Source organism: Balaenoptera ricei, chromosome 11, assembly GCF_028023285.1.
Source record: "Balaenoptera ricei isolate mBalRic1 chromosome 11, mBalRic1.hap2, whole genome shotgun sequence".
Lineage (NCBI taxonomy): Eukaryota > Metazoa > Chordata > Mammalia > Artiodactyla > Balaenopteridae > Balaenoptera > Balaenoptera ricei.
The window spans coordinates 33908262-33933453 of record NC_082649.1 but is presented as its reverse complement, the minus strand read 5'-3'; the positions used below and the strand labels follow the sequence as shown (position 1 = coordinate 33933453).

The following is a 25192-nucleotide window of genomic DNA, read 5'->3' as shown; positions in this document are numbered from 1 at the left end:
TCCGCTGTCACCGAGCCCCGCGCCCGGCGCCGGGGCTCCTGCTGTCACTCCGCACCCACTTCCCGCCGCGCCCGGCAGAGGGCAGCACCCTACCCTGCGGCCCCGCCCCGCCCGACTCCGCCCCACGTCGGCCTGCCGCGGAGCCCGCTGGGAAGCGTAGTCCTCCCTGCCGCTCGGCTAGGCACGCCGGGATTTGTAGTCCCGCTCTGTGAGTTCAGGCCTGTAGAGGGACTTGGCGTTTAGTTTGGAAACTTGGTTTCACTTCGTTTATACCCCTTTTGCAAGTTTTCTCTTTTCAATAAGTGATGTCCGAACCACAGATCACCACAATACACCCTGTGGCCTATCTGACCCCAAGGAGAGGCTTGCAGCGGGCTGACTTTCCTGGAGTCTAGGAAAGATGTAGGGTCCCAGATGGTGTGCTGTTGCCATAGAAACCCCTCTGTGTCAAACCTAAGTTTCCCTCCTGGTTTGGAGTCGGGTACCAGACCTGGATCTTGAGCATAAGGGACAAGGTTGGTCAGCATGGTAAAGGAAATATGACTATAAAATAGAGCCCACCTCCCCTCTAATTGTGAGTTCTCCATTTATATATACCCCCTCCCCACCTAGACCTCATCAGCCCGAGCTTGCAGGTACCCCCCACTGCCATGTTGCTGGACAGAAATTTCCTGACCTCTTTCGTGTCACCTTCCCCTGCTGGAAGTTACAGGGTGCTGAGCTATCATTCTTTGCCTTTTCCTCCTCTTCCTCCTCCTCCTCCTCTCCCTTCCCATACCATGTTCCCCCCCGCCCCCCGCAGGCTTCTGGGTCTTTTGCTGGGTGGGTCCTATGGAGGACAGGAATGAAGTCCATGAAGTCCAGAAGGACAAGACCTCTTGCTCAGTTGGTTAGAACAAATGGGCTTGATTTTCATGTGATTCAAATACCTATCCCTCTTGTCCATGGTTGAGAGCCAGCCCTTCTTTAAAGACAAGCCCTGGGACATAGGGGTCTGGGTTAAAATACGATAGGCTTAACTCAGCCCAGATCTTCTGGAGCCCTCCTAGAACCTACTAGGTTCTGGTGGCATCAGGTGATCTCTCCCTAAAGGATCCATGACTGTTACAAGTGTGTATCGGCATCCAGCCTTACTCTGAGAGCTCCTAGTGAAACTTGATCACAGATAAGGAGGAAGAGGCCCAGATTTAGGATACATTGGACCCCTAGTCACACTGCTAGTGCACATGTGTGGGGTAACTCTGGTGGCAGTTTGGAAAATTAGGTCAGCAGAGCATTTTGGATTGTCCATTACAAAGGAATGCCCTGCTTCCATGCGACTACCACTGTCTTCCCTCTCCAGAGAGAAGCTGCGAACAGACTCCAAGCTTTGAGGGATGCAGGGCCCACCTCCAAGCCCTACCCTGTGCCCTATTTCTCTTAGGTTCTCAGTGACCCACTGCAAACCTCCTAGAAACTCAGGGAGAACATGGTGCAGCAGAGGCAAATGTGCCCCTGACTCTCATTGTCTCCATTGTCTGAGACCAGGGGCTGCCTTACAGGCCACAACTGCCCTCTAGAAACAACAGGCTGACCGATATGGAGAAGAAAGATTTATTGTTAGAGAAAGTCCAGAGTCCAGAGAAGGGAGGCTACATGCAGAGAGGAAATGCAGAGAGAACCCCCTGTAGCCTGGGAGGCCCAGAGGGAGAAGGGAGCCCGGGCGTCCAGGCGCTGAGTCTAGGCGGCGGTGGCAAAGCCCACCCTGTTGTTGCCCAAGTCATAGACGGAGTAGTAGGACCTGAGGAAGACGTCCCCAAGGATCCACAGGGGCTGGCCGTTCTGGGAGGGCAGGTAGGTGGCCTCGACCCCCACCATGCAAAAGCTGTCGTCGTTCTGCACAACACAGAAGGGCAACACTCATTCATCCGCTCACACAGTGATGGGGCACTGCTCAGCCCAGAGCCCCAGGCCAGCAGCACAGATGCAGAAACAGGTGAGCCAAAGTTTCTGCCCTTGAGGGCTCACAGGCCAACTGAGCCTCCAGAGCCAGAGCCGGGCTGGTGGGGGATTCTGGCGTGGCTGAGGGCAGGCTGCAACAGGCCTCCCTCTGCAGGGTCTCCTTGACTCCCTCCTGTTCCTGATTTGGAGCAGGTCAGCCTGGCGGTAAAGTCTTGGAGCCAGACCAACTTGGGTTCAAACCTTAGCTTCACCCCGACTAGCTATGTGGCCTTGGGCCAGTTACTTAACTCTCTGAACCTCCAAGTTTTTATTTGTAAAATAGAATTAGTATCTCGCTCATTGAATGTTGTGACGAGTAATCAGGGAAATGTAGACAAAGTGCTTCACTCCGTGGCTGACTCTCATAAGTGATCAACAAAGAGCCAGTGCCCCTCCCCCCTAATTAATAATAATGATTAATAATAGATGGCACTCTGCTCTTTCATAGCCTCGTTCCAGAGACGGGGGTTTAGAATCAATGGATGGGGAAAAGAAATCAATGCTGCAAGGCATCAGGAAATGGTGCAAGGTAAGGAGACCCAGCGTTTCTGGCTACCCACCCCTTCCTCCCAGCCCTCACCCCCATCCCCCATCCCCCACCCTCCCGATCGTGTCCCCACTCTCTCAGCCTGCAGGGGCCGGGACTTACATTGAGGATGTAGGAAGTGGGCGGCAGAGGGAACTGCACACCATTGATGATGAACGTGAGGGTGGGCAGGCTCTGGATGTTGCTACAGTCCACGAGAAACTGCAGAGAGGAACAGGGCCCAGGATGCCTCATCTCCCCCCTGAGAGGACCTGCCAACCCCATCACCTCAGCCCCTCCGGACCCGGGCCTGAGCCCCAAGCCTGCTTTGGGACTGGAGGCTGCAACACCAATACTGCTCATGTTACACAGGAGGACTCACGTGCAGAGGGTGGGATCTGGGGGCACCTGAGCATCTCTCTCACCCCCGAACATGACTCTTGCTTGAATTTCCCCCATGAGAGAGGTTAAATCTACACCCCCTTCTCTGCAAGTGTCCTTTTAAAACACGCAGGTCTGTAGAAAGCATGGCCCATCAGTCCACCAAAGTTAGTGGGAATGCATTAATTAGGCAAACCCTTTGGTGGGCTCAGGAGGGGGCACGGGGCAGAGAGCATGGCCCTGTGGAGGTGAGGGAGCTGTGGACTGAAGGGTTATCCCTTGTCACTCATGGGCTTGGCAGCACAGTCTAGTTATTTCCCTCTTACTGCAAAGCCCGGCAGGTGTGTAACCTGTTTCTGCTAAGGGGCTGAAGCTCAGAGGAAATTCTGCCTAGTAGTGACCTCCCCACACCCTTTTAGCACAAGCATCTGGCTCCCCTGGATCAGCCTTCAGGCCCCCAGCCAGCTCCCAGCCCCAGTCATCCTGGGGCCCCCACCTCCAGTGCCTGGGGGCAGCGAGAAGCAGGGAGGCCAAGAATCAGGCTATTCCTGTGCTCCCAGGAAAAACCATAAATGCCCCCTGGCTGGCCTCCCCCAGGGAAGGGGCACACCTCCGCCACACGCACCTGTCCATACTGGTCCTCCTTGGCCCCTGTGGCCTGCAGAAGGGAGCTCATGAACTGCTGGGGCACGGTGAGCAGAGATGTGCCAGTGTCCACGATGGCCTGGCAGCCCTGGGAGCACCAGCCTGTGGCCTGGTCACCAATGAGGAAGCTGAACGGTGCGGAGATGGGCGGCCTCAGCACCTCCCAGCTCAGGGCAGCTAGGGCATGAGCTGCAACCACAGAATCAAGGTGCACCTCCGGAAGGTAAGGACTCTGCAGAGGTCAATCCAGCCATCCTCCTGCCTCATACCAAAGTCTGTCAAAGGCCACCTAAATGGCCTTGGAATCTCTTTCTAAAGAGTTCCAAGGATGGTTCTAGAAACACTGAAGGCCAGGGTTACTGATTCATTGTAAGTACTTTGAGCAAATTAGTCCCTCCCCCTCACACACCCCAGTTTTCTAATGTCTAAGCCCCCAGGGTTGGGCTACAGGGTCCAAATTGTCTGGGATTCCCAGTCCTGCCCCTTCCTATGTTGTCCCCACCCCACCCTCCTTCTCCAGGCCGACCTGGGCCTTGAAACCCCAGCTGAGGGCAGCTGTGGCTTTGCAGGCGCAGGTCTCTGGGGTCCTCTGTCCCCCCCCCCCGACACCCGACAGTGCCCGGATGTGTGTGTGTGACATGAAGTGCCTCAGAGCCTGCTCCGAGGAAGTGCCCACACCCCCAGGGCCCACCACAGACTCACTCCTCAATGCCAATCTGCCAGTACAGCTCCCGGGTGACGGGGGCCCAGTAGATCTGCCCCGTGTACAGGCTGCTGTCCACACCCCCGAAGATGACTGCTCCCCCGTCCTGAGAGCCCTGCTGGCTGCAGGACGTAAAGCAAAAGTGAGTCAGGGAGTGGCTGTGGAAAAGGCAGGAAAACAGAGGTCCTGCCCTGGCTCCAGACTGGGGCTCCCTGAGGAACGGCTGTGTCTCCCTTCAGACCGGAGCTCCCTGAGGGAAGAGGTTGTGTCCCCCACCCACCCACCCACCCCCGCCACCCCCAACTGGAGCTCAGACTTCCCAGTGCCTCAGGCTCCCAGGTGCTGCTGCTTCACCAAGCGCTGCCTCTGGGGAAGCCTCTGGTCGTCTGGCCCCCCACCCTGCCGCACACCACGTTCTCCATTCCCTTTCACTTCGTGCTGCTGGTGGAGCGTGTCCACGGGAGCCTGACCCGGGCCCAGCTTGTTATTTTTCTGCTGGGATCGGAGGGAGGTAGGGCCCAGGTGGAGGGGAGGGCAGGGCCTCCCCTGTTAGACAGAAGACGAACCCGAGCGTGGAACTGGGCAGAGCTCCTACAGGCTAAACTCAGAGTACTTGTAAACAGAGGCCAGCCACTGTCGTAACAGGATAATGTGGTTGAAAGATTCAAGTGACTAAGCCCCAGAGAGTAGATATTGACTATCTCTAGAAGGTAGTTGTCTAATTCTGGAGAGGAAAGAAGGTCCCCCCCACCGGCCACACGCGACGCCCCCCCACCCCTCCTACTGCCTGGCACCGGGGCCCATCCACATAAATCACTGAGTTGGCTCGTGTTTGTGGTAAGAATAACAACTTGTTAGGAGTTCATGGTGGACCTAGACCAGAAGACTCCAGGACCTGGCTAGAACAATAGATCAAAGGAGATGAAGCAATAGATTTCTACACAAAAGAGGTGTCCAGGTAGAAAACATTTGGTCAGGAGGAAATGAGCTAACTGGGGCTCTGGGCAGGAGGTAAGCCCAAGAGGTGTGGAGAAGCAGTAGCAATGCTCAAAGAAGGGTTCAGCCGGAGGAAGGAGAGATACTGTCGTGGCCAAGAAATACAAAGAAGAGGCCGAGTGGGCAGGGACAGATGCAGGGGTTGGGGAGGGGAGGAGGAAGAGTCAGAAGCCCAGGAGGAAAGGCCCTGCCAAATATGCCTGCTGGGAGGCCTTCAAATCCCAAAGTGTTGAACCTCAGCCGTCCAGGGCCACGGGGGCAATGGGCTGGGAGCTGGGGACCGCCAGGTGGTTCCTTACCTGCTGAGGTAGAAGCTGAAGACTGGGCTGGTGAGGGCACCCTCCTGCAGCATGCCCTGCAGGGCGGTGGTGGCTCTGCCCATGGACAGGGCAGGGTAGGCCATGCCCATGATGCCATCGAACTTCGCATAGAGGAAATTGGTACCCGGCTCGTTCTCGCTCAGGCCGAACTCCTGGTTGGGGACTTTGATGCCCTGGACCTGGAGGGGAAACAGAGGATGGGAGGTGACGAGTGTAACTCCACCCACCTCCCCCAGGCTCCCCCTCCTCAGACCCCTCAAGGGTCTGTTCTTCATCCCTCCTTTGTTTCTGCTGCTTCTCTTTTTGACACGTTTGCAAAAGCCACTTTCTCTTCCAAGAAGCCATCCTCGACTGCTGCAGCATTCCCCACCCCAACCTTCTTCTTCCCGAGGCTTTAAGTTCCTTAAGGACCAGGTCATCGCAACAACCATTGTGGTGCCCTCGGTGCCTGGCGCATAATGGCCCGCAGTGAGGGTTCAATGAGTGAATGGATGAGCTTTTTTTTTTTTTTTTTTTTTTGGCTGCGCCTTGTGGCATGCGGGATCTTAATTCCCCGACCAGGAATCAGACCCATGCCCCCTGCAGTGGAAGCACGGAGTCTTAACCACTGGACCACCAGGGAAGTCCCTGGATGAGCCTTTATTGTACTGATTTTCTGGCCTGTACGGTAGAGCACTAGGTGTTTCCCATGTTTTCCAGGGCCTCCATCTAAGTCTCCCCATCAGACTGTGAGAACTTTGAGGTTAGAATCCAGCTCACAGCCCCGGACTACCTTCCCCACATCTGGGGGTAGGGACGGGGGCAGCCGGCAGCATCACTCACTGTCAGAGTGTCATAGCCGAAGAAGCCGGTGAGGCTGCCACTGCCATACTGCAGGGAGAAGGTCTGCCCATTGCTGGAGTAGGTGGAGGACAGGCTGGGGTTGAAGCGGGTGTGGCTGGCTGCAAGGGAAGGAAAATTTGGGAAGTCAGGCTGGCCCACTCTCAGGCCTGCCGGGCTGCCCACCTGTCTCCCAGCCTGGGCTCACATCCTGGGGCCTCAGCATTCCCCCACGCCCCACCCCCCAACGGCCACTGAGTCAGGTGGTGGCCAGCTGACATTCCTGGCATGGGAAGACCCACAAGAACTGGCCAGCCTTGACTCCAAAACCCACTCTGACCTACAGAATCTTGAGATGCCCTAGGATGGTGACCTCCCTATGGGCAGGTTATATAGAATCTATTCATCTCCCTGACCCCCAGCAGATCTCCTGACACATGGCGAGTGCCGAGAAATTACTCGTTGGATGAAGGAGTGAATGAACCTCCAGGGCATCTGTGCGTTCCCTGACGCTCACCTCACCCCAAGGAGAAGCTGGCCACACCAGGATCCTGAGATAGCCTAGGATGGGGCCAATGAGGGACCTTCTGGACTAGAGGTGTCAAGACCCAAACCCCAAGGCTTTGGCAGGGACCAAGGCAGCCCTAGGAAGTGAACATCTCCTGTCTCCAAATACAACTACAGGGAGGGGACCACATCTATATCCTTCTCCCGTGTCCCTTGAGATACTCAGTAAGAACTTAGTAAATCATGGGGTGGAGTAGCATAGATAGAGTGTTGTAGAGTGGAGTAGGATGGAATGGCATTGCCCAGAGCAAACAGAATGGAGTGGAGTGGGCTGGGCTGGGCTGGAGTAGGTGAAGGGATATGTATTGGTGAGCAGGGAAAGCAGAGGTGCCACCCAGCTCCATGGCCAGCTTCTTCCCTCTGGCTTGGGCATGTGCCATGTGACCCTGGACAAGTCCCTGGTCCTTTCCAGAACTGAAGCTCTCCCCAGCAATCTTTATGAAGTGCGGCCCCTCCCCAGAGGGTGTCAGTGCCCTGCCCTGCCAGCCGCCCTCCCCTGCCCAACCTAGCACTCACTGCAGGCCTGGCTCTGGCAGTAGACAGAGGGCACCCACAGGTTGGAGGAGCCAGTATCAAAAAGGACCAGGAAGTTCTGTGGTGGGGTCCCGATGCTGATCTCACCAAAGTAGGCAGCCTGGGCGGGGGAGGGGGGACATGGGCAGGCTGTTAGCTCTGGCGGGATCCAGGGACCATCAGGCCCAGCCTCCTCCACGGACAGAGTGACAGAGTGACCAGCCCCACAGCCCGCACCAGAAGCAGGGGCCCAAGCCTGCCCTCCACGCTCGCCCAGAACCCACAGACCTTCGGTCCAAGCCCGCCCGGGGCAGCTGCAAAGGTCTCTGTGGACTCAGCTGCCAGGTCAGCAGGGGCCCCTGAGTGCTCTGCCCGCCAATGAAGTCTCCGGGCTGGCAGGTCTGAGAGACGGGGGCAGGCCCAGGGGCCGGGTGGGAAGGTGCAGAGAGGAAGGGCGCAGCTCACAGCCCAGGCCTGGCCCTCCGCCTTTGGCAGCAGGGAGAGGGGAGCCCCGGGGAGGGTCAGGACTCACGTCCATGTAGTCCATGGGCTCGGAGGCCACGCTGAAGTCATTAAAGCGGTACTTCTGGGCGGGGTCGTACTTGTGGGTCCTCAGGAAGTCCTCCAGTATCCCCTTCTCCTTCATGGTCTCACGGATGGACTTTAATTTCTTCACGGGGACTCTGCAGGAGGGCTGGGGTCAGGGCAGGACCTCCCTCTTTCCTACAGAGGCTCTAATATCCCAATCTCTCTCTCTCTCCATCTCTAACTGTTTGCCTCAGGCTCCCTGCCGCTCTGTCCCCCTGTGTCTGCGGCTTGTATGTGTCTGTGTGTCTCCCTCTTTCTCCATCTCTGTCTCAATCTCTGGTTCTCTCTGGCTCTTTCCCCCTCTGCCTCTCATTTTCTTCCTCTCTCTTTCTCTTTCTTTCAAAACTCTTCTCAGGACTTGCTCTGAGATTCAGAAAACAACTGCCTTCACCCATGCGTGCCCCCACCCCATCTCATGGGTCCTCATCCCACCCTGGTCCTCCACTCTCAGATATCCCATAAACACTTTCCCAGGCAGGGGAGAGGAACTTCAGACATTACCCTTTGTAGGATTTGCACATTTTTGTTCTGTTTTGTTTTGTTTTTGTTTTTGTTTTTTTTGGCTGTGCCGTGTGGCTTGCGGGATCTTAGTTCCCTGACCAGGGATTGAACCTGCGCACTCAGCAGTGAAAGTGCGGAGTCCTTAACCACTGGACTGCCAGGGAATTCCCAATTTGTGCATTTTTAAAAAAGGTTTCAGAGGGACTTCCCTGGCGTCCAGTGGTTAAGACTCTGCACTTCCACTGCAGTGGGAGCGGGTTCGATCCCTGGTCAGGGAACTAAGATCCCACATGCTGCGCAGTGTGGCCAAAAAAATAAAATAAAATAAAAGTTTCATAGATGGCAAAATTCACCCCAAAGAGAGTCCTCTGCTACAGTGGCTGTCAGGCACCTGGTGCCGGCTGGCTGTGACAGAGCACAGGCCCAGGGGAAGAGCACTAGACTGGAGACTCAGAAGACAGGGTCCTAGTTCGGCCCCGCAGCTACTTGTCTGGCCTGGATCATTCATGCTCCTCTCAGGATGCAGGGACAGTGGGGAGTTTGGCCTGGGTGGTCCGGAGCCCAAATCAGCTCTGGAACTGTATGTACTGAATTACGGGTTTCTGCCCACGTCCTCCCAGACCTGCTTGCTGCCATTGCCTAGGGGTCTCTGCGGGTCCACCCAGGCCTTGTTCCAGGCTCCAGAATTCCTGCTGCTTTCACTTCTTTCCCCATCTCTTCCCCATTCCCTCAAGACCCTTCATTGTCCAGAAATTCTCTGCTAAACCCATTCACCTTGAGCTATGAAGGCTGATGGTTGCTTCACCCCATCACAGCTACAGAATTTGCATATTCAAAGAAGTTTCTGAGAGGAGCCATCTCTTCGCCAAAAAATCACTCTTTAGTGGTAGAATAGCAGGCAGTGTGGCAGGCCAGGAGTCCTGATGTCCTGTGAGCTGTGCCGCCTCGTTCCCTATCCCCTGACACCTCAGCGTATAGAGATTACATGACTGGTGTTTCTGCTTAGATGATTTTGACATCTGCCAAATAAGTTGGGGGCCTTAAGGAAAATACTAGCAAACGTCTCCCTATCTAGAAATAATTGTACCGGCCGTTCAGCGTCTGCTTGGGTGGTAGTCACCCCTATTCTCCCTGTTTCCGATCCATCTTTTCTCATCAGTGGGGGAAGGGATGGTGCTTCTCCCTTTGACTGGAAGTTCCCTGAAAGCAGAGGCCATATCTCCTCCCACCGCTGAGTCCTATCCTACACCGATTCAGGGAGCCTTCCCTGTCCAGAAGTCCCAGAGCAGAGGCAGATCATCCAGAGAGCTTCCTTGTCCCTTCCAACATGTGAGGATAGCAAAAAGATGGGGGTATATGAACTAGGAAGCAGGTTCTCGCCAGACACCAAATCTACAGGCACCTTGATCTTAGACTTCCCAGCCTCTAGAACTTTGAGAAATAAATTTCTGTTGTTTATAAGCCATCCAGTCTATGGTAGTTCATTTAAAAGAAAAAAGGCTGCTCAGGCTCCTGCCCCAGCAGCCAGGCCCCAGACTCACTTGATCACGGCCGCCTCCAAGGTCTGGAGGCAGACCAAGGCCACCACCATCCACTTCATGATGCCGATTCCCAGCTGGCCACAGCAGAGAAGCAGCTCAGAGTTGTGGCGTCAGAGTGGAGTGAAGGCCTGAACACTCCTTCCTCCTTTATACCCCGAGGACCCAGCCCAGCCCCTGCCTCCCTGCCCTGCACCAGCATGACCTCAATCCCGGGCGTACCCTGGGCTCCACATATCAGTTGTTTCTGTGTGTTTTCCCTTGTGAGGGTGGCTGCAAAGGACTTTTCATCTTATTGACTTTTCAGTACAAGCAGTGGAGGCCAGGAGGTGCGAGCGATAAGAAATCAAAGTTGCCGTAAGATGGAGCGGCAAATATGACTTCTTGTGCAGGAACCAGAGGTGTGAGGTAAACCTTTTAGGGTGAGGGCCAGAGGAGGGCAGAGTGAGGGCCGTAGGATCTATAGGCAGGTTTTTCATCCTCAGTGCTTTCGACACTTTCGAACAAAAAACTCTTTGCTGTGGACACTGTCCTCGGCATTGTAGGATGTTTAGCAGCATCCCTGGCCTCTGCCCACTAGATGCCAGCAACAGTCCCCCAGTTGTGACAACCACCAGTGTCTGCAGGCATTGCCAAATGTCCCTTTCGGGAGCAAAATTGTTGAGAATCGCTGGTCTGTAGGCGATGCACTCAGAGATTCTGGCTTAAGTCCTGGTTCCAGCACCCCCAACCCCTTGGGGGATGCAGTTAGGAGTGTCTGGGGGTTGATGGGGTCAGTAGCTAGGATGATGGTAGTGATAGTGGTAGTGGCGAGCGTGACGCTGACGGTGGTGATGATGGCGGTATTGTTAGCACAGATGCAGATGGTGGGGCTAGGTTGCCAGTGGCTGAAGTCAGAGCTATTGGCGGCAGCTCTGGAGGTTTCCCTGGTCAAATAGGACATTTGGAGAAATTCTCATCATAGTTCAGCAAGCACTCAGGACACACCCACAGAGTAAGCCGCACTGGCTTCTGGTTGTGCCACTGGCACTGATCTGCAGCAACAGGAGGCCTGGGCAGGGGCATGGGAGGAGGGGACATGCCGGCCCCTGCTTCTGTTCTTCGTTGTCTCTCTTCTTCTGTTCCATTGAGACTCTACCCATGTCTTTTTTTTTTTTTTGCCTCACTGTGCGGCATGAGGGATCTTAGTCCCCCGACCAGGGATCAAACCCACACCCCCTGGGAGCACGGAGTCTTAACCACTGGACCACGAGGGAAGTCCCTGCCCATGTCTTTAGTTGTCCTAAAACACCTGTGTCCCCCATTATCCTCTTCCCCAGCTCTCGTCTGTCCTCGTTCCTGCTCCCGAGCCTGATCTGTCTTGTCCTCTGTCCCTCATCTCCGGGTCCTGCCTGCTTCCCAGCTACAAGCTTCTCATTGCCTGAGGTGACCTGGAGCTGGCCCAGCTCCCGCCAACCTGGCACTAGAGAACTCTCCATTCTGGGGTGAGTGGAAAAAGTCCCCACACCAGTACCCTCTCTGCCACCTCACCCCTCACTCAGGGCTCCAAACAGATTTGTCAGGCTCTTGAGCCCCAGGCAGAAGGCCAAGACCCGGCCTGCCAAACACCGATATAATCCAGCCCGTGGGGACTTTCCACTCTGGCCACCTCCACCCACTGCCCGGCCAGAGCCCTGGAGTCTCCCCTGGCCCTGGATGGAGGAAGGGAGGGAGGGCACTAGAGGTCCACCCGGGCCTGGCACAGAGAGGGAGGTACCTGCCTGGCTGTGTCTCAAGGCCAAATCAGCTCCCACTCCTCCCTGCAGTCTCCAGGGACACTGGAGTGGGAGGCAAGGTAAGGAGGGAGTGCTTTCCCTGGGGTGGGGGAATCGCAGGTTTGGAAGATCAGGCAAAAGAAACTCATAGGATCCTTGGAATCTTGCCACATCCTGTGAATATAGCAGAATCCATGGGGTCCCCTAAGTCTTGTGAGGCCAACCAGACTCCACAACATGGCTCTCCAGGGACCCTTTCCTTATCTGGCGGGACCCAAGGAGTCTGATGGCTGTGGGCTAACTGTCCCCAAACCCCAGTCATACCACATCCCTTCTGAGTATCCCTGGCCTACTGCATCGAGCCAGGGTACCCTGCTTGGCAACCAGGCCCTGGGGCTTTGCTGCCCTGCCTACCCAACCTGACCTGACAGCTCAGTCAGTCCCCTCGGTGTCCCCATACATCCTAAGTCCTTGTCTGCCCTGGCTGCCCCGCCACCACCCAGCCCCCCCTTCCTGGAAAGCCCATTTCTCTTCCTTCTACATGTCCAAGTTCTGCCCATCCTTCAGGACCTCTCCTCCTAGAGCCAGGCATGTACAGAGTCTGAGGACACTTTAGAAGTCATCCAGGGCTACCTCCCACCAAGGACAGGAGCCCCAGTAAGCCTGACCCACTGGCTGCCCACCAAGTTCATCTTCTACCCCTAAACACTGCACACCCAGCTGGTGCCCTCCCCTTAGTGCCAGATCACACACTGTCTAGGATTGGTCTCCAGTTGTCTCCTGGTGTACGTTTCCTCACTCCATAGACTAGAAACTCCTAGAAGGCAGAGATTGTGGCTTCCACCTCCCTGCGCTTGGCCCAGAGCTCAGGAAATCCTGAACACTAGTTGGAGCCCATGGGATTGTTCTCAATGGGTCTTGGTTATATCTCCCACACCCCATTATCCCAGTGCTCTGATTTCCACCCCACACTCTAAAGGGATCGTGTCAAAATCCAGGGCCTGGAGTCCTCTCATAGTGATGGTTTCCCAGGAAAGAGGCATTTTCTCATCACCCTCTGGTCTCCTCTCCGTCTAAGCACCACCTGCCTCAAAACTCATCAAAGGCTCCCTGTGGCTAAATAAATAAAATCCAAACTCATCACCCTGACCTTGAGGACACACTCAGGCTGGCCCCTTCCTGCATTTCCACACTCATCTTCCACTACTAACCTACACATGCTCTGTGCTCCAGCCATAGCAATCTCCCTGCTTTCTCCCAGGAGGCCTGTTATTTTCCAACCACCGTGCCTTTATCCATGCTGTGGTCTCCATCTGCAATACCCTTCCCAGCATCTCCACCTGCAAAATCTCCTCATCCTTCAAGACCCAGTACAAAGGCCATAAAGCCTTCCCTACTGTGCCCACCTACCCTCAAACTGGCCCCTATTGTGGAGGACTTTGCTTTTCCTCCCCTTATGGTATTTATTTCATACTGTCTTATATCCCAGTGACTTGCCCCAAATCCTATCACTTGTAACTAAAAGAAAAGGTCTTTTCCCTCACCTGGCTCCTTAAACAGCTCATTCACCTTTCAGAGTGACTACAAAAGTGACACTGATTGTTGGGAGTGTCTCAAGAAGAGATGGCAGCTACTAGCATGCACACTGCCACTGCTAATCCTTCACCCATGGCAGACATCGCTAATCAAACAGATCACTCTCTTTCATGGTGCTGAGACATGGCCTCAGGATCCTTCCCAATCTAGTGTTCATACACCCATTCTCAATTTTGATATGACAATCCCTGAGTCCTTTAATGGAGGATTTTTTTTTTTAATTCTGGATACTAAATTTCATTTAAATTCTGTACATATACTACTTTTTAAAAAATCAAAGTGACATGAAACTACAATTATTTGCACCATTCTAAATTACAAAATTATATTCTAGCTCCTAATGTACACACTGAGATTTTAACGTAGCTGTAATCAGTGTGTAAATACTACTTCTGTTCTGTTCTTGTTACTGAAGATTACTATATACACACTTCCATGAATTGAGACAGGCCACATTCTTATCACTCTTGGTGGCTGTACAGTGCTCTATCATCTTGGTAGTAGCATTACTTAGCCCTGTTCATTTGGGTTGATTCTAATTTCTCATTTCTATCAATAGTAATTGGGCACTAAATAAACATCAACCAAAGAAAGAGAGTAGTGAGCTCCTCGTTATCAGCATCATTCAAACAGAGGCTAAAGGAGCACATTTTGAGGAATCCTGGAAGTGGGGTCTCTTGCAGTGGGTGTGAGATTGGACTAGGGATCTGAGTTTCACTGTGTATTCTAACCCCTGAATTAAGTTTGCAGAGCTAAGAGACCTCACCTCAGATCCCAGGACAGGTACTTTATAAACCTTAAGTCTTCGGCAGCTGTCTACATGAATTTTAGTTACGGCTTCGGCTATTATCTTGGCTTTTTAGTTTTTTCCTTAAATTTTGTGTGTTTTATACTTACACCATTATATTGGTTTAATCAAACTTATTGGGGGCAAACTGGAATGGAGGGTTTTTTTTCAAGTTCAAGGATTTATGCTTTTTTTTTCTTTTTCTTTTGATATAATTTTTGAATTACAGAAAAGTTACATAGTACAGAGAGTGCCTGTACACCTTTCATCCAGAATTCCCTAATGTTAACATCTTACATCATAACCATAGTACAATGATCAAACCCAGGAAATTAACCCTGATCTAATACTATTAACCAATTTATAGACCTTATTTGAATTTCACCAGTTTTCCCACTAATGTCCTTTTTCTGATTCAGGATCCAATCTAGGTCCCCACATCACATTAATTTTCATGTCTTAGTCTTCTCCAATCTGTGACAGTTCCTTGGTTTTTTTTTTGTTTTTTTTGTTTTGTTTTTGTCTTTTATGACCTCGCTACTTCTAAAAAGTGCTGAGCAGTTATTTTGTAGAATGTCCCTCAGTTTAGGTTATTCTGATGTTTTCTCATGGATGGCATGCATTTTGGAGCAGAAGCCACAGAGGTGATATGTCCTTCTCAGTGCATGATATCAGGAGGCATCTGATATGGATGGGTCTCATTGCTGGTGATTTAACCTTAATTACTTGGTTAAGGTGAGGTCTACCACATTTCTCTACTGTACAGGAACTATCTTTCCCTTGATAATTAATAAGTATCTTCTGGGGAGACACTTTGAGACTACGCCAGTCTCCTGTTTTTCATCATTCTTCTGCGCACCAATTTTAACATCTGTTATTGGTCCTTGCTTGCAACAGTCATTATGGTGGTGCTTGCCTAATGGTGCTTTTCTATGTCCATCATCCCTTCTACATTTATTAATTAGAACTCTGCTGTAAGGAAGAGCTAGGTTCAAGGTTTTGAAATGGACTCTTCCTCCCCTACCAAAATATCCCATCATCGACGTTGTGCCAAGCAGGGTACTTTATATTTGTTTAATCAGGCAACCTCACAACAACCCCACTAGGTAGGTTACCTTATCCCCATTCAATAGTGGAGTCCATTTTATCTGTCTGTATCTCAAACAGCTGGAAATTGATCCCTGTGTGTATAAATGGATAGACAGGCTGATTGTTTTTTCTCTGGTCTATTGATTGATGTACCCTTGCTCAAAGACAGCAGCTTGCTTGTCTGCCTTAGGTGGAAAGGGGGATGCACTGGATGGATGGCTAGTCATATATTGCAGTCCAGCTGCAGGAAGAGGAAGGATGGGGCAGAGCCTCAGGGGTCAACTGAAATCTGGGATCCAAACATTATCAGGACCTTTGCTTCTCATTCCTGCTTCCCTTTTCTCTCTCTCTCTCTCTCTCTCTCTCTCTCACTGTAGGCTGCCTTTCTCCACATAACTGACCACCAGAATCCGAGTTTTACATTTCCAGAGGAAGAATGAAACCAAAATTCCCAAGAAAGCTCTCTGATTAGCCCATCTTGGGTCAAATGCCCACTCTTGGACCAACCAACTGTGGCCAGCAGGCAGAGCCCTGTAAGAATTTGACAGCTCCCTCAGGAAGCCTTCTGAAGACTTTAGACAGGAGAAGTCCCCAAAATAAGTAAGGGGATGTTTCTGGGCAAACAATCAGAGATGTCCATGCAGATTTATTGCTGATGACCTATGGACCCTACTTCAAACTCTTCATTCACCTCTCTTTGTATATATTTAAGAATGTGATGCTGATGTGTGACATGGAATTGACTTTAGGAGACCAATCTCCACCACTTGTTGACCATTTGACCCCAATAACTCACTTACCCTTTCAACCCTGAGTTTCCCTGACTGTAAAACAGGGATAATCATCTGCCCCTCAGGGTTGCTAGAATAATCCAATAAAACCATGGTTATTAAAGTGCTAACACAGAGCAAGCCCTCAATAACTATCAGCTGAGTCAGAATCTTTTTCTTTAAAGTGCGCAGGGGGCTGGGGACAGGGGCTGAAGAGGAAAAGGGACCTCTGGTTAGCGCCGATGATGTTCTGCTTCTTGACCTGTGTTCCGGTCACGTGGGTCTGTGAGAAGTCAGTACTGGATACTCATGATACGTGCACCTTTCGGTACGTTATGTGTATTAAACATCAGTTAAAAGTCTTATGTTAAAAAAATTTTTTTTTAATTTATTTTACTTTATTTTTGGCTGTGTTGGGTCTTTGTTGCTGCGCGCAGGCTTTCTCTAGTTGCGGCGAGCGGGGGCTACTCTTCGTTGCAGTGCGTGGGCTTCTCATTGCAGTGGCTTCTGTTGTTGCAGAGCACGGGCTGTAGGTGCATGGGCTTCAGTAGTTGTGGCTCGTGGGCTCAGTAGTTGTGGCTCACGGGCTTAGTTGCTCTGCGGCATGTGGGATCTTCCCGGAACAAGGAATCGAACCTGTGTCCCCTGCATTGGCAGGTGGATTCTTAACCACTGCGCCACCAGGGAAGTCCCTAAAGTCACATTTTAAAAAGAAGGAAGGGAATTCCCTGGTGTCCAGTGGTTAGGACTCTTGCGCTTTCACTGCCAAGGGTTCAGGTTCTATCCCTGCTTGGGGAACCAAGATCCCACAAGCCTCACAGCGCAACCAAAAAGAAAAAAAAAAAAAAAGAGGAGGAGGAGAAGGAAAAGGAGCAAGGAGACAGAACACCTGTCCTCAGAGACACCCCCCCAACCAAAGATGAAGGGAAGAGGCAGCCCCAGCTCAGGGAGTCCCGGACTGATGTGGGCAGTGCACCTTCACCCGGGCTAACATTGTCCACAAGAGTAGAGAAGCAGAGATGATTTCAGGTGCAACGAGGATGAACATGTCTTTTCCACATAGCTGTGTATTTATTATCATATATTTTAACACAGATACATATTGGACACATCACACCCTTGATTTCACGGACTAGGGGTGTTTGTGACATCCTCCTAACCTAGGAATGTCAGGAAGCAGCAGAATTACAGCCTGAAATCCTTGTCACCGAGGAGTTAGTCTCCTAGGCTGGCCACTGCGGGGAGGGGCAGAACCTCAGTTACCTGAGGACCCCAGGGCCCCCAGCCCTAGAGTCTAGGTGTTCGATTTCTCCTCTCCCTCCACCTCCCCAGCCCTGGGCCCCATGGGGAGGGACAGTCTCCTAGATGTGAAATCCAGCCAGGAACTCCCAGCCTGTCCCCCCACCAAGGCACTGCCCAGAGGTGGCCTTCTCCACTTGACAGGCAGGACAGCTGTGAGCACAGGGTCAGCCGTCCTGCCAAAGTGGGGGCTCCATGTCTGTGGCTCTGTCCACACTGCCAGCTCAACGTCCTCCCAAACTACTGTCCCACATCTCCAGAAATGGCGCCTTGCACAAGCCAGAGCGCTGGCAGGGAAACCTGACCAGGCCTCTGCCCCACCCCCCCACGTCAGCGGATTCTAACCGGGGGCCACACCCAGATAGTGCAGAGATCATGAGGGTGGTATTTGAATGACTCGATTTGGGACCCAATGACCTGTATTGAGTGGGCATGAAAGTCGAACTAATCTCACCCCCCTATTTAACTCCCCAGCCAGCCACCTTGTTCCCCAAAGCCAGAGCCTACAGCTGCTTTATTTGGGGTCTCCCAGCTCTCAGCCCTGAGGAGCAGAGTTTGGCTAGAGTGAGTGAAAATGGGGGCTCCCCAACTTCCGTGAGACCCAGAGACCCAGAGGGTGTGCCTCTGACCAGGAAGATAAGGCAGAGCCGGTCTATACAGCAGCAGCCAGGCCCACCTTGTCGTTGCCCACGTCAGAGATGGAGTAGCAGACCCTCAGGAAGACGTTTTCAGGGAGCCATGGGGGCTGGCTGCACTCTGAGAGCAGGAATGTGGGCTGAAACCCCATGAGGCCGTTGCTGCACTGACCCAGAGGAAAAGAAGTGAAGCTGTCAGTAGGCAAGTCTCACGGGTTAAGGAAAGAACCTGAGCTCTGAAATCAGAGAAGCCTGGGTTCAAATCCCAGCCCACCCCTGCCTGGCTTTGTGACATTGAGCAAGTCACTTAACCTCTCTGAGCTTCAGTTTCTCATCAGTTGAGGGAGGGAGATAATATGACCCATTGCTGTGTTCTGCATGATGAATACAAGTTAAGCAGGTGAAGAGAGTGAGAAAAGAACATTTCTGGCAGGCAAAATAGCACCTGCAAAGGGCCTGAGGTAGGAAAGAGGAAGTGATGGGGCCAGTGAGGCTGGAGTATAGCAGTGAGAGGGGTCCCCTGAAGGGGGCAGAGGCCCAACCACCAGACCTGAGGCTTTCAGGCTTTTTTAAAACCACAATCCACAGTTAGAAATATATATATATATATTTTTTTTTTAATTTATTTATTTTATTTATTTATTTTTGGCTGTGTTGGGTCTTCGTTGCTGGGCGTGGGCTCTCTCTAGTTGCAGCGAGCGGGGGCTACTCTCCGTTGCGGTGCACGGGCTTCTCATTGCGGTGACCTCTCTTGCTGCGGAGCACAGGCTCTAGGCACGCGGGCTTCAGTAGCTGTGGCTCACGGGCTCCAGAGCGCAGGCTCAGTAGTTGTGGCGCACGGGCTTAGTTGCTCCGCGGCATGTGGGATCTTCCCGGACCAGGGCTCGAACCCACGTCCCCTGCATTGGCAGGCGGATTCTTAACCACTGTGCCACCAAGGAAACCCCTAGAAATATATTTTACATCATAACCTTATATACACATACATACAACGTCTAATGAAAACAAAAGCTTCACCCCCCCCAATAAAAATTCTAGTCCATAGTACATGGGATGCACCCAATTTTCCTATTCTATTTAATTGTTTCTCAAGTGCTGGTTCCAATCAACTGAACTGATTTCTAATGCGCTGTGAGCTGCGATTTGAAAAACACTGATCTCTATGGCATTGAGCACATGTGTGCGCACACATACACACAGTCTTCCACTCTCAGCTGTCATCTGTCACATAAACAATCACAAGTGTTCAGAGAGCAGGGTGGTGTCTCCTCCCTCCTTTGTGTCCCCCGAAGAGGAGATCCAGAGGATACTCCATGCATATTTGTTAGATAGGAGCAGGGTGAAAGGCTGGGAGAGAAGCAGGGCCTGGCCCACCACATTTGGAGGTTTGAATAATCTAAAGAGGACCCCGTGACCACCATCCCTCTTGGACAAATGGAATGGGGACCACCCACACATGGTAAGGGCCAAGTCTCAGGTTGAAGAAGGGGCTGATCATCACCTGTTGGGGTGATAGTGGTACCCACTTCCAGGATTATCAGGAGGATTTGAAGAGCAAATACACACAGAGCCTCGGCTCAGCATCTGAACCAGGAATAGCCACCAGCACTTACAGGGTGCTCAGCGTGTGCCTGGCCCTCTTCTAATCGCTCTAATTCTACCAGTCTGTTTAATCTCACCAGGACCTTACTCATAAGGTAAACACTGTATTGTCCCTATTTTACAGATGAGGAAATAGAGGCTCAGAGAAGCTCAGTGACTTGCCCAAGGTCACAAGGCTCAGAAGTGGCAGAACAAGGATCCCAATGCAGACAGACTGGACCTCAACCACTCCACATACGGCATCTCAGAAAGTTCTGGATAAATGGTGGTTCCTGGTATTACGCTTGTGGAAGAAGTTGGTAAGATGATCCTTAAGGTCTTATGCAAATCTGACATCCCAAGAGCTCTACGGGCTCCCCGCCTCCATGCCCAGGTATGAAGGAGAAGCGAGAGAGAGATGGGGAGAATCGTAGAGATGACGTGCTGAGGGCCCAGCAGAGAAAGTGGATGCCCTGATGGTGAAGGGACTGATGAGTGGGCTCTGGCCACTGCTGTAGTTGGTGACAAACTGGAGAAATGATAAAGGATGCAGAGACAGGTGGTCAGAATCTGCTCCCCCAGGGCTCCGGGGACAGAGGTGGCTGGTCTCACAGCCCGGAAATCCATCCTGCACCCAAATCCTTCCTCCTTGGTCCCTCAACCTCCCAACCTTCCTCTCCCCAACAACTGCAGATATGTCCCCACCCCAGATGAATGCCCCAGTGAATCAGGCACCAAGATGGAGTCCAAGCCAGTAGGGCAGAAGTACGAGCAAGGGCTGTTGCTAGGGGAGCCTTTGAGGGAGAGGGGGCAGGGAGGAGGCAGGACAGGGAGATCCCGCTGCACCTGGCATGAAGCAGCTGGCAGGGAAATGACATGCACACCCTCAGGGAATTTGGAAGGAGCGCCTCAGGTGAGAGTCCTTTGACTTCCCAGTGACAGTGGGTTGGTGTGCCTCCCTCTCCTCGGCTGTTCCCTGGGACCCCAATGAGCTGTGTCAGCTGACCACAGATCTGCTCAGGGACAATGATGAGGGAGTTGCCTGTGTCCATGACAACCAGGCAGCCCTGGGAGCACCAGTCAGTGGGCCGGTGCCCTATGGATAACCTGTAGGAATCATTAGAGGTCAGAGGTCATGTCATCCCTCCCCCAGCCTCCATGCAGGCTCTCCCTTAAAGCAGTCCCTGGGTCTGCCCTGGGCTGGGAGAAGCCCTACATTTTTCCCAAAGGAAGCCCCCAGGCCTCCTCCCTTAGTGGGGGAATAGGATTTGAATCTCCCCACCCGTGGAAGATGATCTGCCAGTAACTTGGGCAACCACAGGGCTCCAATAGACCTCACCTGTGTACAGCTGGCTTGTCTCACTACCAAAGGAGACTTCTCCCATGGTGATGTCATCTTGTCAGCTGCAGACCAGAGACATAGTCAGACTGTGGAGGAGGCAGCTGTGGGGTGACTGGACCCCCATTTCTGGAGCCTACTCTCTGAGTCAGCCCTCTTGTACCTCCACAGCCCCTGGCTCAGGGTGAGGCTTCCGGCCAGGTCTCATAAGCCCCTGTCCAGTACCATTTGCAGAGAGAAGAAGAAGCTCCCAGGCGGCAGGGGTCCTCTTGCCTGGTAAGATAGAAGCTGACCACGGGCTCTAGAATCAGACTTCATTTGGAAAAGCCATCCATGCCCGTGGTAACCCCACTGCAGAGATGGAAGAGGAGACCAGGCCCTTTATCCCATCAAGGTGCTTTCAAAGGTGGTGTCCGGCTCCGTCTGGCTTAGGCCAAACCCCTGGTTGGTGATGGCCAAGCCCTGCATCTGCCCCGCCACAGGAGGAGAATGCCCCTGGGGGTGGCCCTCAGGAGGCCAGGGCCCTGCAGCCTCCCTCAGCAGGACGGAGGCTCTACTCCCAGGACTCTGTGAGAATGCGGGTCCTGTGTGGCACAGAAGCGGTGGCCTCGGCGAGGAGTCCGTCCATGGAGGGCTCACAGAGCTGGAAGTGTGTGTACCTAAGCGTCAGGAACAGGAATGGAGATCAGGACCCCGCTCCTTCCCTCTCTCCTCACTTCCACATCACCCTGTCTTGTCCCTGCAGTGACCTAAACCCCACCTTTTGGCTCCAACAGCTCCCTGAGGGCCTGACTTGGACTCTTATACATGACTGTCCAATTTTCTTGTCTCTTCAAGTATATCCCCCCTCAGACCGGGGCTCCCTGAGAATGGGGCTGCGTCTCCCCTCAGATGGGGGCTCCCCGGTGGGGGGGCTGTGTCTCCCCTCAGACCGGGGCTCCCCGAGGGCGGGGCCGCGTCTCCCCTCTGACCAGGGCTCCCTGAGGGAAGGGGTTATAGCTCACCCTCTGGGGCAGGCGGGGGGCCCCATGGGGGGTGGGGCAGGGTCTTTATTGTGTTGTTGGTGGGCATGGAGGCCTGGCGAGGCTTCAGGAGAAAGTCTGCAAGGTGGCCCTTAGAGCCAGCGAGCTGGGTGGGGCTCGGGAACCCCTTGCTGGGTGATGCCCTTGTACAAGGAGGCCCTGAGGGCCCCAAGTGTCCTCGTTTGGGATGCCTGAGAGAGGGCAAGGGGCCACCAGGCCTCGCTACGCGTCACAGGTCATCACCGAGCATCCCCTGTGCCCAGTCTATCCATGTGCAGACCCGCTCAGCAAAGTGCCGTTCAAACCGAGGGTCTCATCCCGTTAGCTGATGGTGAAGTCAATCTGGTAGATTCTGAAGAGGGCTCTTTTTTATTTTTATTTTTTTAATAAATTTATTTATTTTATTTATTTATTTTTGGCTGTGTTGGGTCTTCGTTGCTGCATGCAGGCTTTCTCTAGTTGCAGTGAGCGGGGGCTACTCTTCGTTGTGGCGCGTGGGCTTCTCATTGCGGTGGCTTCTCTTGTTGTGGAGCATGGGCTCTAGGTGTGAGGGCTTCAGTAGTTGTGTCACATGGGCTCAGTAGTTGTGGCTCGAGGGCTCTAGAGCGCAGGCTTAGTAGTTGTGGCGCACTGGCTTAGTTGCTCCGTGGCATGTGGGATCTTCTCTGACCAGGGCTCGAACCCGTGTCCCCTGCATTGGCAGGTGGATACTTAACCACTGCGCCACCAGGGAAGCCCAAGGGCTCTTTTTTAAATGCCATTGACTGGAATAGAATAAATCAGAGTGCCATTCAGACAACATGGCTATGCAGTGCTTGTGTGTGTGTGTGTATGTGTGTGTGTGTGTGTGTCTGTGTGTATGTGTCTGTGTCTGTGTGTCTGTATCTGTCTGTGTGTGTGTGTGTCTGTGTGTATGCATGTGTGTCCTGGCTCATGATGCAAGATGCTGAAAGGGTCCCACGCTCACACTGTCTGGGATGTACACGTACAAACACACATACATATTCAGGGACGCGCTTGCCCGTCTCCCTGCTCACATCCAGGCCCGGGCTGCGCACGAGCTCTGGCTCCCCCAGAGGCAGCTGTGTGTGTCTCCGCGTGTGCCCAGACACACCTTCCTCTAAGCTGGGCAACAAGGAAACTCTCCTATGATCCTCCTCCACCCTGTCCCTTGTCCTCCCCTTCCTTTCCCCCTCTTCCACCTCTTCCTCCACGTGATCCTCCCTTCTCCTCTTTTTCCCTCCTCCTTCTTGCCTCCCTCCTTCTCCCTGCCTTCCTCCCCGCTTCCCCTCCCAACTGGCCATGTCCCCTCTAAGCCCTTGCTGAGAGGTAAGCCCAGGACCTCCTCTCAGTGCAGCATCTGGACCAGGGAAAGCCCCTCCGTGCAACTGCATCTCCCAGGGCAGAAATGAGGACAAGGGGTCTGGCTTTAGCGTAAGACAGTCAACCTCAGGCCAGACCTGACTACCCTGTTCATGGGGTCACCCCATGGATCTGCACCGCCTCCCTCAATTCCTCCCCCAGAGAGAGTGGCCCACTTGACAGTAGGGGCTGGAAACTTCCAGAGACTCTCTGCTGTTCTTGACCAGTCTCCCCTTTAAGTCCCCAGACCTGTCCAAAGGGGCCAGCAACCCGTGCTCCTGTGCCCCATGTCCTCCTGAGACCTTGCGGGGGCCAGGTGAGGGCAGCAGGGTGCTGGGCAGTCCATGGGGAGAGGTTATTTGGATGGAGCTGGCCTTGGCCACAGACCAGGTCTCCGTGGGTGGGGAGTGCTGGGGTTTGGGGATTGGGTAGCAGGAAGGGGAGTCCTGTGTCCCAGATTGAGGCATATCAAAGGCCAGAGAATCTAATCAGCAGGGCCTGGATAAGGAGCAGGAACTGGGTCTGTTCCAAAAGTCCCAAACCAAACACTGATAATGGACCCAGGAAGCTCCGTCACCTCTCCCATCCCACAGCCCCTAAGTGGGCCTCAGATAGACGCGGTTATGGTCCCAGGACTGTGGAGCCAGAGCTGGCCCCAGCCCAGATCCCAGCCCATCTAGTTTGGGTTTTGGAGAGGTGGGCCTGTGAGTGGCAGCGTGGAGCCTGCCTGGCCTTTCCCTCTGCTCAGGGCTCCTTGTGGGGGACACCTGGGGCAAGGAGGGGGCCAGGGATTCAGGACAGGGAGCTGGGGACAGGCAACCTCGGGCAGGTACCGGCAGCCACCCCAACTCTCCCCCACATCCTGGCATCTGGAGGGCTTGGCTCCGCATGCCCACTGTACAGGGAAACCCAAAACCTCAGGGGGTCCTCACGCACCCAGCAGGGATGGAGGAGAGGAAGGATCCAGAGGCCTGGACACTCCCCAAAGCCACCCCTATTGCTTTCCTGGCTGAACATCCCCTTTTCCAGATTCTGAGCATGTCTGGAAGGGGTCTGGCTGACCTTGGCCCAGCTTTCTGCCAAGTCCAGGCATACTCCCCACACCCGGCCCAGATTGTAGGAAGCTGAGACCGTGATCCAGAGACTCCAGGAGGATTTCTGAGGGTCTCACCTTTGTCCCTTTGTAGGATAAGGTGTCACCACTGCTCAGTGCTGGCCCCAGCCTCTAGTGGCTTGTCCTCCGGGCTCTGTCTGCCTACATGGGCCACCCTCTGTGTGCTGAGATCCCCCAGGCCTGCTCTGGACAGTAGTGCCCCCTCCCACCTGCATCGTTGCAGCCTCACCTCCCAAAGTCCTGGGGGTGGGATGGGGGCTCAGCATCCAGATCTCCCCTGGTCGCAGGTCCGGCAGAGAAAAGACACAGAATCACAGGTGCGGGAGCAGCAAGGTGGGCCTCTGCAAGGCCTGGCCTGGCCCCGGGAGCGCGCACAGTGGAGCCCTCAGCTCTGAGTCATGGTGTCTGAGGACCTGGCTTTTTAGCCTCTGGCCCCAGGGATGGGTCACTGTGTCAAGGGGCATTCTCCCAGGTCTCCCACGGGGAGGAAATCTGTCCCTCCTCCCCCCACATTCCTTTTCCATTCAGTAAAAGGCATCCCTCCCTGTAGGGCCTGGTTAAGGAGCAGGTCCCAAACCTCAGAGACCTCCTTTCCCACACCTCGCCCCCTATCATTTCCCTTGTCCCATTGGGTCTACCTCAAAATATATCCCAAATCTGTCCTCATCTCTCCTTTCCCACTGCCACCAATGGGCTCCCAGCCACTGTCATTTCTCCCCTAGATTACAGCAGTAGCCTCCTTATAGGTCTCCCCACTTCTGCCCTTT

At 53.5% G+C, this 25192-nt stretch overlaps 1 protein-coding gene across 1 annotated transcript; it reads right to left on the bottom strand.

The window, feature by feature from the left end:
• Positions 1-1614: 1614 nt before the first annotated feature.
• Positions 1615-10139, bottom strand: PGC (progastricsin). The gene is made up of 9 exons (XM_059937457.1): positions 10081-10139; positions 7983-8133; positions 7454-7571; positions 6374-6492; positions 5531-5730; positions 4235-4357; positions 3513-3660; positions 2630-2728; positions 1615-1875 (listed from the first exon to the last, which is right to left on the bottom strand). Exons 1-9 carry the CDS (start codon positions 10137-10139, stop codon positions 1720-1722), a joined length of 1173 nt encoding a protein of 390 aa, XP_059793440.1. The 3' UTR covers positions 1615-1719.
• Between the last annotated feature and the right edge of the window lie 15053 nt (positions 10140-25192).

Excerpts from the sequence above, each read along its gene's own strand:
- PGC (XM_059937457.1), bottom strand. The coding sequence starts at position 10,139 with ATGAAGTGGATGGTGGTGGCCTTGGTCTGCCTCCAGACCTTGGAGGCG. Across the intron at positions 7,572-7,982 it reads AGCCCATGGACTACATGGAC|GCTGCCTACTTTGGTGAGAT; the intron begins GTGAGTCCTGAC and ends TCCCCCGCCCAG. Across the intron at positions 6,493-7,453 it reads CTGCCAGAGCCAGGCCTGCA|CCAGCCACACCCGCTTCAAC; the intron begins GTGAGTGCTAGG and ends CTTCCCTTGCAG.